Here is a 15000-nt window from a genome sequence, read left to right on the forward strand (position 1 = left end):
TATTATACTAAATAATACACAGTATCAACAGTCTTAGACGTTACAAACACACACCGTGGAATACACACGTTGACAACATGCACAAGATACTTAGAACCTCATGCCGCCACTATATACCCGACTTCACAAGCTACACACACACACACACACACACACACACACACAGAGTCACCATTTTAACACGATTGTTGATGACAGCGACAAGTACGGTGCCGCTGCACAACCATCTCCGATCAATAACCTTGATGACAGACAAAGACACACACACACACCCACGCTCACACACATACGGACGCACACATACTCTCTTTCACACACTAGCATGCAAGCACACTGTGAGCCACAATCAATCAATCAATCCATCACACAACCACACACACAAGCACGAACGAACGCAAGTACACGCACGCATGCACGCACACACACACACACACACACACACACACAAACCGCACTGAACTCATAAAGTATATTACATTATGGGATGGACGCCTACAGGCGACATCAAACCCCCTGGACCCAAACAATGCCTCCACCTCCTCTCCCCCCCCCCCCCCCGCCCCTCCCACGCCCAATCTCCCCACTCCCCGACTCCCTGAAACCCCCACCCCATCCAGGCTCAATTAGTCGTCCCCAGAGACTAACACCCAGAAACTGCAGCGGCAGAATAGCGGTTGGGTCGCGTGCCGACAGTGGTGCCAGACCCCAAACGGTGACACGTACTGCGCTGTTCAAGGCCGTCAGCTACAGGCCTCAGACAGATACCCGGCACCCAGAGCTAGGCAGTATTGATTTTTGTTTTCTTCACTCTCACTCCATGAGGTAGTTATGTGAGCTGATTGGGGGAGAAAGACAGAGGAAGGGGTGGGAGGGATTGGAGGAAAAGGGAATGGGGAGTGGGGGAGGAGGGGAGAGAAAAAGAAAAAGAGAGAAAGACTGGGAAAGATGGAGACAGAGACAACGGGAGGGACGAAGAGAGGGAGTGGTGGGGATGGTGAGAGGGGGTGGTGAACGGGGATACACATACAGAGAGAGAGAGAGAGAGAGAGAGACGAGGGAGGGAGGTGTGTCTATGAGTGTATGTGCGTGAGAGAGAGAGGGGGGACACACACACACACACACACACACACACACACACACACACAGAGGAGATAGGCAGACAGTGACAGAGACACAAAAACCCAGAGACACAGACACAGACAGACACAGAAACACATACATCGACAGTAAAAGGCAGAAAAAGAAAGCCTGGAAAAGATAGCGACAGAAACAAGGGACTGACAGAGATCGAGAGATGAAAACAAAGAAAAGAAAGGAAGGAAGGAAGACAAAGCATAAGATTACAGCAGACAAGTAGCTCGGTTCCTCGTGACATGACACACTGCTCGCCCGCTTAGTGGATTGCTGCAGGAAAAGGTCGCGATCGACATCGAACAGTGCGGAATATATATAGGAAAAAAAAAAAAGTCTCCGAGGTCGTGCGTTTCAAACAAAACATCAATGGATGTGTGCAATTAGGACTTGCGCGCGCATGACATGACTTATCGATGAACTCGCTGAGTTAGTTTTATTCACGGAGAAAAAAATGACTGGGACACAAGAGAAGAGAGAGAGAGAGAGGAGAGAGAGGAGGGAGAGAGAGAGAGAGAGAGAGAGAGAGAGAGAGAGAGAGAGAGAGTGACAAACAGGTAGGCGGTCAGACAGACAGAGAAGAGAGCGAGAGATCTGCATCGAGTCTGATGTTTAAATAAAGCTGCTGAGTGGGAAAACATCGCAAAACTGAAACAAACAAACAAAAAAAAAACAAACAAAAAAACCCCAGAAAAACAATGAAAGGTATTTCGAAATGAACGTAGATCTTCACGAGAAAGGCAGAGCTGTTTTGATAATTTGAAGGAAATCGGTTTCGTTGCCTGCTTTTCTACCTATCCCTTCATGATTTTTTTCTACTTAACATGAATGTTGAAAACCCCCCACTGATTTCCTGTAGATTTCAAGCAATACCAGATACAACTTACATGGTCCACAGGATATGAAAAAGAAAAGAAACACATTTACAACGAACAATTAACAACCTCAATGTCATCAGCAATGAACATGCTATTTTACATGGGGATACACGGCTTGTCTTCTTTTACGTATCAAATGGAAACAAATGAAAAAAACCCCAAAACAAACAAAAACAAAAAACACGTGACAATAAAACATTTAACAAAGGAATAATTCCAGCATGAGTGAAATTCAGCGGAGACCAGTTTCAAAACAAATTCGCAGCCCAGTTTAGTCCTGCTGCTGTAAATTTTGTTTGTTAGTTTTGATAGTTCTATTAGCTTCTGCAATAAACAAAAATTGGCGATTTATCTTATATAAGCTTTTCTATCTGTAGAAGACCAGCCAAGTCTCTTCTTTCTGCAAAAGATTGTTTGAAGACGTTACATAGGTCTCGTGTATCTTGATACTGTTCACGGCGAAAAAAAAAAAAAGAAGCGAAAATTTTTTTTCAAAAAGCTTTTTTAACATGTAGGGCAAACATTTGTCGGCTGCAATGGAGTATCATTCCAACGCTGAATGGCAGAGAGACCCAACGGCCTCGCTCGGAAACGAGCCATGAGTCCCTGTGCCATTTCCCTGAGACCACTCAGAGAGAGAATAAGCGTGCGTGTATGGTTGTGTTAGCTTGTTTATTTGCTTGCGCGAGCCTGCAAACATGAGTCGTTTTCTTTCCGGACTGTCTTTGAGCTGACAATGAGGAAGCAATAGACCGAATGGCGCAACATCGAAAACTGTCAATTCGGCATCAGTACAGCCCATTCTGATTCGTCAAGTGGCAAATGAGGAAGTGCTTCAAACCTTCGACTGTACACGTGCATTGTTTTCTGGCACGTTCAAAACATCAAGTTTTGAAAAGATTTGGTAACGCCTGTCTCTTTCTCCCTTATCTTACACTGACACTAAGTGGAGTGATGGCTAGAGGTAACGCGACCACCTAGGAAGCGAGAGAATCTGAACGCGCTGGTTCGAATCACGGTTCAGCCGCCGACATTTTCTCCCCCTTCACAAGACCTTGAGTGGTGGTTTGGACGCTAGTCATTCGGATGAAACGATAAACCGAGGTCCCGTGTGCAACATGCACTTAGCGCACGTAAAAGAACCCATGACAACAAAAAGATTGTTCCTGGCAAAATTCTGTAGAATAATCTACTTCGATAGGAAAAACAAATAAAACTGCACGCAGGAAAGAATACAAAAAAGGGGTGGCGCTGTAGTGTAGCGACGCGCTCTCCCTGGGGAGAGCAGCCCGAATTTCACATAGAGAAATCTGTTGTGATAAAACGAAATACAAATACAAATCCAACAATATGATTTTTTATGAATTTTAGAAAGACAGTCACAACAAGACCCCTCCCCTCTCACACACACGCGCGCACTTTCATACCGGCACGCGGCACGAACATACGCATGCATGAACATGCACATGACGCGCGGATAGACATGTACACAAACGCAAAAAAGCGCGCACGCGCACGCACAGACACACAACAAACAAACAAACACACACACACACGCACACACACACGCACACACACACACACACACACACACACACACACAGAGGGACGGACGACAGAAAAAGTGAGATCGATACAGAGATAATGACAGACAACCAACCAGACATCCAAACAGAAACAAATACAGGCAGTTAGTGGTCAGAGAGACCATAACAAAGACAACTGTCCCTTCGGTGTGTTCCGCGAACCCCTCCCCTCTCCACCCCAGTTTTACGACCGAGAGGTGCAGTGACCCTGATCGATCCAGAGGACAAACGTGTAGGGGTCGGGGTGGTTGATGTGTGGGACCCTTTCACAGGCCTCTTCCTCCAACAGACCAACAGGCCATAGCTGTGTGGCCACCGATCGATAAGCCTGCCCGATGCTCCCCCACCCCTCCACCCTTCCTCCCACGCACTCCAGCCCCCCCCACCCCCCACCACCCTCCCGGCCCTCAACCCAATGCCCAATCCCTTCTGCTATGCGATGCATTTTTAAATCTGCAATTCTGAGTCCTTTTTTCTTTTCTTTTTTTTTCTTCTTTCTTTTTTCTTGTGGAATTTTCGTTCCCATCTCTTGAACATCCTTTTCTCTTTGCTCGGCCCCTGCTTGGGAACGGAGGTAGGATCTGGTTTGTGTGTCTGCCCTTGTCTCCTTTCTCAGTCAGTGAGTCCGTCGAATATACACAACTTAAACACGTACGCACAACAAACAACATTTAGTATGCACAAGTCGTACAGTTTGGCTTGTCTGTGAATCGTCTTTTTACTCAACGTCGCTATCTGCCAGTGTGTGAAAAAATAAAGAGCACAAATGCACATACAGGCATGCACAATCATCTATTTCTTAAAGCTACATAAACAGTGTTTTTGATGTATAAAGTTAATATAACGTTTTTCACCTTTTCATTCTCTGAACCGCGTTATGAAGTCAGCTGAAGAGACAGTGAATTACATTTTGTGTTTCTTTGCCCTGCATATAAGTGATCTTAGAGAATTTATTCCAAGAAAATATTATCGTGATCCATGTATATTTCGGCTGACCCTTTTGTTTTCATCCTCCAACAAAGAAATATGGAATTTATTACTATATTTACATAAGGCTTTAAAAGTCGTGCAGTTGCTGTCAGTTAGTAATATATAAATTATTGCTTGGTGAGATCTTTTCTTTGTATACGATTACGATTGTAACTTACTTGTTTAGGTCCCTTCAGAATGGGCCGATGGTCTCCTGAATAAATATCATTTCATTTCATTCTCTGAACCGCATGATTTTCTTCATCTCATGTTCCCCACTGTCTATATGTTCTACTTGTCGGTCGGTTTCTGAAATCCGCGAACTGCATTTCAGGCTTCTGCTTTGTGTCGTCTTCGGTCTCTGAACCTCCCTTTCCGACTCTTATCCTTCCCAGTGTGTTTCTCTCAGTCTCTGTCTCTCTGCGTCTCCCCTTCTTCCACCACATGTTCTCATCAGCCAACTAGCAATCAATTCTTCAGACTGTCCTATCAGCTGAGGCCGCCACTCCATTCCTGTCATCACCCAGTCATTAAATCGTGTCTTTGCAGTTGCTGTGTTGGTGTTACGAGTCATAAATATTGACTGGTCTGTAAACTGTCTAGCTATTCAACGTCACTGACCTGCCTGTGTGTGACAAGAAACGAAACGAAACGTTCGTTTGTGTGTCACGAGAGAGAGAGAGAGAGAGAGAGAGAGAGAGAGAGAGACAGAGAGAGAGACAGAGAGAGAGACAGAGAGACAGACAAAGAGGAAGAGACAGAGAGGCAGAGACAGGAAGACACAGACACCGAGAGAGACAGAGAGTGGCAGAGACAGAGAGAGACAGAGAGTCGTGTGAAATAATACCTGCAAGGACACATTCGCGTATTCAAGTGCAGTGTAATGGCATCTCCAAGTGTCTGATGGTGAAACTTCCTCCCCTACTCCCCCCTCTCAAATGATAATACCATCATTTTGCTCAATTCATCACACTCTTGATTCCACACAGCTGCTTAAATGGCAAAACAGATAGAAAAACGAAGCACACCACTAACTGGGCATTAAAAAAAAAATCGATGGTTGGATTCAGCTGGACGACCTTGCCTGTCGCAGAGTGATCGGAATATGCTGTGGTCATTATCGCCCCATGCATTCAATGGAGATCAAGTTCATGTTGCTTCTGCTCTCTCTCTCTGTTTGCTTCCTCCCCCACCCCCCAGTCCCCTCTCTCTCTACCCGCGTTCTCTGTGTCTGTCTATTTCTCTCTTCAGTAACGCGTTGTCAGTCCTTAAGTTCTAAGAATCTGCTTCATATTGTCAGTGATAAATTTACAAACTGCTTAATATTCTGTTTTTACGATTTGGGCCAAAAAACGACCCGGAAGCAATATATACACACTGTGAATGCGGTACGCTGTACTATAAATAATCAAGCGAATTGGAACTGTTGCAGGATAAGACTTTAAAACAACAACGGAGTTTAGACAAATATAACTGTAATATTATGTATAAGAATACAAAGTTTCTACAGTAAGCAAGCACACGCTCTACCTTTCGTCAAATGTTATTTCTTCTCGTGATGTATTAGAAGAGAATATCAAAACTACAAATAAACGAGGATCGGAATTTAATATTGTAAGTATTTACAAGACAGCACTTCCTACAAAATTATAGGAAATAGCCAGGTAAAGCAAAGCATATGTTCACCCATGCGCCCACAAAATATATCATTCCACTCAGTTTTACGACGCTTGTTTGTTGATTTTTTTTTTCAAGAAGGCTAGATCGCAAACGAATGGATTGATGCCCTTCAAAGAGATACAACTGAGCATCATATTCTGATAAAACAACATTTTCCCCCGAATATACTGAAGACAAATAAGAGTCACTCGGAATAACAGGAATGGACTTATGTGATTATCAAAACTGGATCAACAAAAATCAGCCAATTTTGAACAGACAAAACACTCAGTGGTGAATCTCGTGAAATATTCGTATATTTATTTGGGTATTTATCTGGGATGGGGGATTAACAGTTATTAGTACTGAAAACAAACAAACAAACAAGAACATGCAATTATGCAGTGTACAGTAAACGTGAACGCCTGAAAACTTATCAACACACACGCACACAACAACACGCATTCATATTTACACAAAACACACAAGCACGCACAAAGACATAAATAAACATTCACATTTGAGACAGAGAGAGCTGGGCGGGGTGCCAAGCATTGTGTTCGGTATTTGTCGACAGAGATGGTGTTAAGATATTGTGTGAAAAAGACGGGACTGAACGGGTGGTGTTTAAGGTGGGAACAGGGGCTGCACAGCAGCGAACCAGAATAGGCCCATCTGTGTACACTGTGGGGGAAATTGTCTTCTTTTTATATAAAAAAGCAACAACAAAAAATAACAGCAACAATAGGCCTGCTTGCGACTAAAACTTACTTTGTTTTCTTTGTTTCGTGTGTGTGTGTGTGTGTGTGTGTGTCTGTGTGTGTCTGTGTGTGTGTCTGTGTGCATGTGAGTGTTTGTTTTTTAATATCTGAACTTAGTTTTTCTTAAACCATGTTATGCAGGGATAAACAAGAAGTAATGAGCACACATCGGAAATATAGTGCAGAAGTTCTTCAATAGAGACCTCGTGTTCCCTTCCTGGACTTTACCAACGACTGAATAATTTTCCTATCGAATTCTTGACTGTACTTGTCCAGTGACATGTTCAACAATAAAACACCATTTAAACCAAACAACGTCTTGCTTCAACGATCCCCTTTCGACAGAAATAAAAGGCAAACGGGGTGGCTTTTCCTATTCGTGATTCCCCATGAGCATCTGGGTAATGGAATAGACTTTGGACTTACACATGTCAAGCGAATCGGAGAATGGCTAAGTTTGAATTGTGGCCACCAACTTGATCTTAGATAGGAGGGCCCACAGAAACAGAGGATAAAGTAACCAAAGACAACCTTTTCACGTACAGCGGGCAGACTACTCAACAAAGGAAAGCATTCGGGGAATCTCAGCGTGGTCGCCGAAGTAACATGAACCCGGACAGAAAGCTCTACCTCGTGTGGCTGCAGTACTAACAGATATTCTCCTTCAGACTGAATGACTGAACTGAGTGTCTATACGCAGTCAAGCAGAATTTGTAACAAGTGACACGAAGATTCCTATCTGTCACCACTGATGCCGACACGACTCAAGGTCGTGCTTGCGTCGTAAACACATAGTGGAGAAATACTGTTTACGAATAAACGTTCGATGTACAGGTTATCTCTTCACACCGTTTTGCTCGGTTTCCCTGTAATGTGCGAGAAACTAGCAAACATACTACATTGTGTGTAGATGTCACAGACAACACAAAAAAGACGGGAAAAAAAAGAATCATCATCTACTTTATCAACGATGATCGCGCTTTTTTTTCTTCTTCTTTTTTGTTTCGCGTGATCTTCCCTAGAATCTTTCCGAACTCGGGGTGTTTTAAAGTTAAATGAGCGTTATTTTAAACGACGAAATACCCCTATGCGTGTCCACTGCAACAGCTGTAAACACCATTTTTCTTTCTGAACCTGACATCAGTTTTCCATGCCTTCATGGTATCTTTGAATTGGGCTCACATACAGCAGTGACAAAAAACACTAGACAAAGCGCGTCAAGTTTAACTGCGCCACTGAGTGAAGATGTAATTGCAACTGGATTTGCGAGGGTGAGAAAGACCATTCATCTATATTGTTGTTTTGAGTTACCATTACAAACAGTATTGTTCCCATGATACAATAATTATAAATAATATATAAACTAATAACCAGCAAGTAGAAGACGATGGCGAAAAAGAAAGAGCAATGAGCATAATATACCAAAGCCCCGTTCCCATCGCGTTCCGACCTAGACTCTAGTCTGGAACTATTACTTTTCACCCAGCAGCAGAGTTCCTGAAACCTGACACCAGTGCACTCAGTAGATATATCATAGCAGCGAAAAGCAGAAGACAGCTGCGCTTATGCCAAAAAGCAAGGCAAATCGGAAAAAAATGACTCACCAACAACATCTGAAACTGTTATCACAAGGAACAAACACACGTGCGATTTTTTAAATCATGACAAAGGGGACGGACTGACAACAGAAAGAAATACTGAATAACTGTAAAAATCAAAACAAAAGAAAAAGACAGAGAACACGCATCTGAAATTTCGAGTACAAAGACAGCAATTTTGAACAGCACTACATCGACTTCTGTAACAGTGCAAGTCAAACGTGAGCGGATGTTCTGTTTGATGTAGGCTTATGTTTTATGTGATATCTACAAGTAAGTGCGTACATGCATGTGTTCATATATGTACGTTTTTTGTGCATGTACATGCATCCGCGTGTACATGCACACTTTCTAACACGGATGTTCAACCTGCTAGTGCTTAGCTTAAGTTTCCAAACCAATATTTGCATCCACAGAGAGAGAGAGAGAGAGAGAGAGAGAGAGAGAGAGAGAGAGAGAGAGAGAGAGAGAGAGAGAGAGTCAAGGAAGACAGAGAAGGAAGAAAAAGGAGATCAGCAAGAGCAAGAGTCGCTGTGAAAATAAGAAAAGGAAAGCGAACCACGAGGATGGAGGGGGCTGGAGGGGGCCGGGGGGAGAGGTAGTACACCTCAGAACGTGAGACAGTAAAAGCAATTAGAAAGAGGGTGCAGAAAAAAAAAAGAAAAAAAAGAAGACCTGGCCCTAAACACGGTCTAGTGCAAAAAATGTTGAAGAGCCTACAGTCAACTGCAAAAATGAAGGCATCTGATATAATCTTTCTGATCACCAAAGCAGACATCCAAGTCAAAAAATTTTTTCTAATGTTTAAAACAAATAATTACCACACGAACTCAGTCAACAACAACGCCCCAGCCGAGTTAAGATCATTCAACAAACAAAACAAGAGACAGTACGGGTACGTACCCTCTTTTTGCTGCAGTAGATCTGCCACTTCTTCTCGGGTGGCAAGCTGTATAGGGCGTCTCTGTGGGGTTTGTCTAAGTCAAGTTCCACCTGAAACGGAATATTTGAGAACAATCACATACTGCATGTGTCCTGAGTAGAAATCGGTATTGCTCGTTGAAAGAGAAGACTTGAGCACAGCAAGCACATACGCATATACAGAAGGATAGTAAGAAAGGTCACACTGAGGTAATGAATCCGACACACAACGAAAACAACATCCATTAAAGTGCTGATGAAAGAGAGAGAGAGAGAGAGAGAGAGAGAGAGAGAGAGAAGGAGGGAGGGGTAGAGAGGGGCAAACCCAATAAAGTGTAAATGAGGGAGACAGAGTGCAGGAGGGAGGGGGGGGGAGAGAGAGAGAGAGAGAGAGAGAGAGAGAGAGAGAGAGCAGGGGAGAGAGAGAGATGTGGGGGAGAAAGGCAGAGACAGACAGACGGATAAAGAGAAAAACAGGGTCAGACAAAGATAACACCCAAGTGAAGAAACTGTGCAGTTTATGTGGAACTGGTGTGGTTTGTGATCTTGGCGCCTGTCGCAGCTATAAAAGTTCAGCGAGGTGAGATCCACAGCGGCTTACGCCCAACATGGCCTTTAAAACAGAGTTGTGAGGAAACAAAACACAACTCCTCTTGAGATTTAAACCGCGCTGCCTACTTCTGTGGTAAGGTCAGCTGCTTGCTTGGCTGTTTGGATGTTTCGCTGCTTGACTGGTTGGTTGGCTGGTAATGTGGCCTTTTAAATGGAGACGCAGAGACAGTCATATAGTTGCTTGATGAGAGTGAAAACTACTGTGCCATGTCTTCCTAATTCTCTGGGTTTCATCAGCGGGTGAATGACTGGACTGATGACTGTCAGGCGGTTGTTGGTTTTGATTCGATGGTTGGATGATTGGTCAAATGATAATAAATTGCCAGGGATATATCGTTTTTATGTGTGTTTTTATTAATTCTTAAAGCAAACACAACACACACACATAGTACGCGCGCTTGCGCGCACGCGTGCGCACACACACACACACACACTTGTTACAAAAAGAGAGAAAATGTTTGAGACGAGCAATAAATCCGATCAAACCTTTATATGTTTATGGACGCCCAACAGACACATATGCTTCCCACACAAAACATGCGAGAAAACAAACAAGCTCATGGCTGATCAACGAATGGATTTGGTCCGGCTGTGCAATGTTATCCGTGCAGTCCAAACCCTTCGTACTCACCACCAGCTCTTCAAACTTGGCGTTCAGCTCAGCTTCATCCGTTGGCATGGGGATGTCCAGCATGACTGGCTTCAACGGAGTGTCATAGTCCGTCCCGAATTTGATTTCGGGAGGACCCCGGCCGCCGAAGCACCAACACAGGCTCCCTCCACCCGGCATCCTGGCACACGTTTATGATACCAACTTTCTGGAACGAATAAAGGCCGGGAGTAGATCGTCAATGAAAGAACAAGACAAGAACAACAACATCAACAAGAACAACAAAGTACTTGCTCGGAAGACAAGATTCTCCACTCATAAATATTAACAGCGTGATTGGATGGTGGCTGAGAAACACGAAACGGACATGGAACAAGGACGTCTATAATACACTGGAAAAGGCGTGCAGTGCCTTTATCAGTTTATGGTTGCTCTCTGCTGTAATACGTACACGTGCGCCGGCGTGCAAAGATACACAACATGATCAGCCCACACACAACACAGAAGAGCAGCAGCTAAGAGAGAACGAAACAGACTTGCGTAGACCAGAGCGAGAGGCCAGGGGGGCTGAGGTCGTTATGACGCTGCCGATTAATCTTGGAAAGAAAGAAAAAAGAAAAGAGAGAGGAAGGGAGTGAGACAGGTAGAATGAAGAGAGAGTGAGACAGACATAGGCTACACTGATACAGCGAGACAGACAGCCAAACAAAGAGAAGCAGACAAAGAGAGAGAGAGAGGGAGAGAGGGAGAGGGAGGGAGAGGGAGACAGGAAGAAAGTTACTTCCGCCATTTTTTTGTTAATAGTATACCACGTGTCCTGTAGAGCGAATTGTGATGTTGTCAGATGTAATCTTTCCAATTACACACACAGACACACACACAGACACACACACACACGAACAAACAACAAAACACGAATGGTGACAGAAAGACAACAAATATTTAAGATTATTTTTTTACATAAAGGAAAAGCTACACCCAATAGTTCAGAAGCCACATTACTTAAATCAGTCAACCCTGAGTTCACATGCCTTTGAGAGACAGAGGAACAGGGGAACAGGGAACATTCCAGCTGGAGAGAAAAAAGTGGAAATTACACCCTAAGTAGGCCATAACTGCAGTTCGTCAAAAAGCAAACATACCAACGAAGACAATTCCAGCTTAAACACTACTTATGCGTCTGTCACAGGATCTCGAGCAAAGTGTGAGCCTTTTCTGGGTGACAACCTGTTGGGCTCTGGCCCGGATAAGGCCCTGAAATCGAACACAGAAGCGTAAGTCGGTCACAAAAACCACTCGGTATTACCGTGCAACTAGCAAGTGCTTACTTAGAAAACAATCAACAGACCGGAACTAATGAAACGTAAATATTCCGCTTTTGGATCAACAAACTTTGAGTCTCCATTTAGCAGCGTGCGTCCATTGAGGGTTTGCCGACATTTAAGGGTTACTCAAGTGAGTGTAACGTGTACATTCATGGTACAGGTGGGATTAAAAAGCAATGGCCTCTCTGTGACATCCGCCCCAAATACGATCCCTTGCTCAAACATGCTTCAGCGTCAGAACCGCGCAAGCATGCGCGCACACCCTCTCGCGCGCGAGTATGTGTTAGCGTGGGCAGTTTGTAACCAAACAGAAGCGTAGGCTGCTTCATAATTGTTTATGCGCATCTTCGCGTTGTTTACGGAGGTGTTGATTCGTGGGGATGCGACCAAGATGCACATGCGAATGTAATGTAAAGAAGACCTTTGTGTATTCCGTGGGTATACATACACGTGTGCACAGACGAACAAACATGTTTGCGCGTGTGTTTGACTGTCTTAGATATGACGGTCCGAGAGAGCGCGTATCTGCGATAACTGAACCTGGTCCGGTCCGGTTATTTGTGAAATTGTTACCTTTTCAAATAACTCTACTCCAAAACTGGATACACACGAAGCTTACAAGTAATCCCTCCGCTTCCTCTCTGCAATCCTGTATGTATATCGTATCCACAGACACAGTCACACCTTTTCTTTGGCTATGAGTACACGTTTCATAAACGTGAAAAAGTTGTAAAAAAAAAAAAGTGAACTTGAAACTCATTACAAATACATATGAAATGTAGCCCATTCATTGGCCTGTAATAAACAAGATTTAAGGGGAAATACGAAGAAGAGTATCAAAAAAGTGGTTTTCAATAACTCAGTGTGATGCTGACAATACCTAATCGTTTTGTTTGAAACGCATTCCCACATCGACCTCTTATCTCTTTTTCTATCTCCTTATCGCGTGCGTGTGCATGCGCATGCGCGTGCACAAACACACACACACACACACACAGTCATTCCTCCTATCCCATCGCGCACGCACACGCATTCCCCCCCGGCCCCCCTCACCTCCCTCCACAGAGAGAGAGAGAGAAGAGAGAGAGAGAGAGAGAGAGAGAGAGAGAGAGTAATGCAAATAATGGGCAGATCGAGTAGCAAGAACTCTCAATACACACATGCCAAAACCAACATTGAGTCCACTAACGAATTCCTTCCTTTATGGTCAAAGATGCCATTGATACTCAACAATGTTACTGTAAGATGGAAAAAAAAACGAGTGTGTTGATTTTGACAACACTAAAATAAAGCAAAGAATATATGCCCGGGATATGTATAAGCGTGGGTCTGTTTATTTTGACAAGAACGAAATAAAAGCCAAGTATGAAAACTGTATGTAAGAAGACAAACCGAGCCTATTTATTTAGAAAATAACATCAACGATAACAAAGAACATTCATATGCGCTGGCATCTTGCTATGACAGTGGCTGTTAACCAAAAAAAATGCTCGAGCAAAACAAAGAAATAACACACCGCATTTTTACAAGCGCACATACCCCTGCGCAATACTGACAAACAGGAAAAAAAGAAGCTATAAACAAGGGAAAGAATTTTGTTTCAGACGAGAAACACCAGTGTAGGACACTGAAATGCGTTTGGAACGGGAAGGGGAAGCATACAAAACGAAGCGGAGGACGAGAAGCAAAACGCTACAATCTTGTTCTCCAGTTCATGATAGTCATGGTCTGCAGACAAACGTGATTAACTCAGACAAAAGCAATACATGGGAAGATTGATCTACACCAGACAGTCCAATCATCAATCTGATCTCCAACCATGGCGTCTAGACTGGCATCTGTTCCGTCTGATCTGCATCCAGGCAGCAAAAGAGGTGGCACAACTATCATTCGGAGGCAAAAAACCGAAAGAGCGAGAAAGGGAGGGAAGGAAATAGATTTTTTTTTCTCTTTCAACTGAAGGCAATAAAGGAATAGACAAGCCATGGAGAAAGTAATAGAGATATGATGGAGACACAAAAGGAAATGCGTGGAGGGGGACAGAAGGCGGGACCTACAATTCCATTCTATCTAGCTCAGCACCCAGCTGATCGGACAAGGCCGTATGAGGCTGAAACATGTCACAAACAACGCTTCCGAGAGATATATTTGAGAAGAAAAGAAAAGAAAAAAAAGAAGAAAAAAAAGGAGAAGAAAGAAACGAAGAGAGCGACAGAAAAGAAATATTTACTTAGCGACAGAAAAGAAATATTTACTTAACATAGAATTCCCAGATTGTGAGCATACTATTTAGTATTCATATTGAAAAGAGCCCCACGCATCTTAAGAGAATGCGGTGGGGTTGTAAATCGAAACGGGGATTTTTTTTTGCCAAGATCAGAGACAGACACACAAGTGACGGACACTGAAACGGATACAAATTTTGAGGAAGAAATCGGGGAAGGGGGAAGATAGAAACAGACACGTAAGCAACGGCAATGTAATGGGGATGACGGGTGTGGGGACGAAGCAGCTGAAGCCCCGTGGCGTATAGGTTTTATCCTGGATAGGCACTGAAGTAGGTAAAGCCTCTCCCTGACAGGTCACCTTTTGAAGGTCACGCTGGGCACAGCAAGCTGCCCATTAGGTGGTGAAATGAGATGGCTATTCTGCTCAGTGTCACAGCAAGCACACCCTGGGGTATCAAAAGACCAATCACCGCCTGGCACAGCCCGGGTTTACCTGATGGCGAAAAGGGGGTTGTGGGGTACCCGATGAGGCTTACATCCTCGCCACGCCCACTTTGGCTGACCGACATGCCGTGCCTGTCTTTGCCCCCCTTCACTCTCATCTTTGCATTTATTACTTTCTATCGCGGGATGGAGGGGGTGGGCGCGGAAGGGGGATGGGGGGTGGGGTGGGGAGGGAATCTCTGTCCAGTTGAGTTTAACGACCTGTTGGTGAAAACCCT

General features: G+C 44.0%; 1 protein-coding gene across 4 annotated transcripts in view; it reads right to left on the bottom strand.

Moving 5' to 3' along the window:
• Positions 1-15000, bottom strand: part of LOC143280970 (disheveled-associated activator of morphogenesis 1-like) — a 65835-nt gene that overhangs the window by 43746 nt on the left and 7089 nt on the right. For 2 of the 4 annotated variants that reach the window (XM_076585812.1, XM_076585813.1), the window contains exons 2-4: positions 10747-10933; positions 9486-9575; positions 8589-8603 (exon numbers count right to left, since the gene is read on the bottom strand). In XM_076585812.1, the coding sequence (XP_076441927.1) occupies positions 8589-8603; positions 9486-9575; positions 10747-10905 (264 nt within the window). In that variant the 5' untranslated portion in view covers positions 10906-10933. Of the gene's footprint in view, positions 1-8588; positions 8604-9485; positions 9576-10746; positions 10934-11867; positions 11988-15000 lie in introns of those variants that run through there. The other 2 variants (XM_076585814.1, XM_076585815.1) reach the window with 2 other exon arrangements.

This window comes from Babylonia areolata, chromosome 4, assembly GCF_041734735.1.
Source record: "Babylonia areolata isolate BAREFJ2019XMU chromosome 4, ASM4173473v1, whole genome shotgun sequence".
Classification (NCBI taxonomy): Eukaryota; Metazoa; Mollusca; class Gastropoda; order Neogastropoda; family Buccinidae; genus Babylonia; species Babylonia areolata.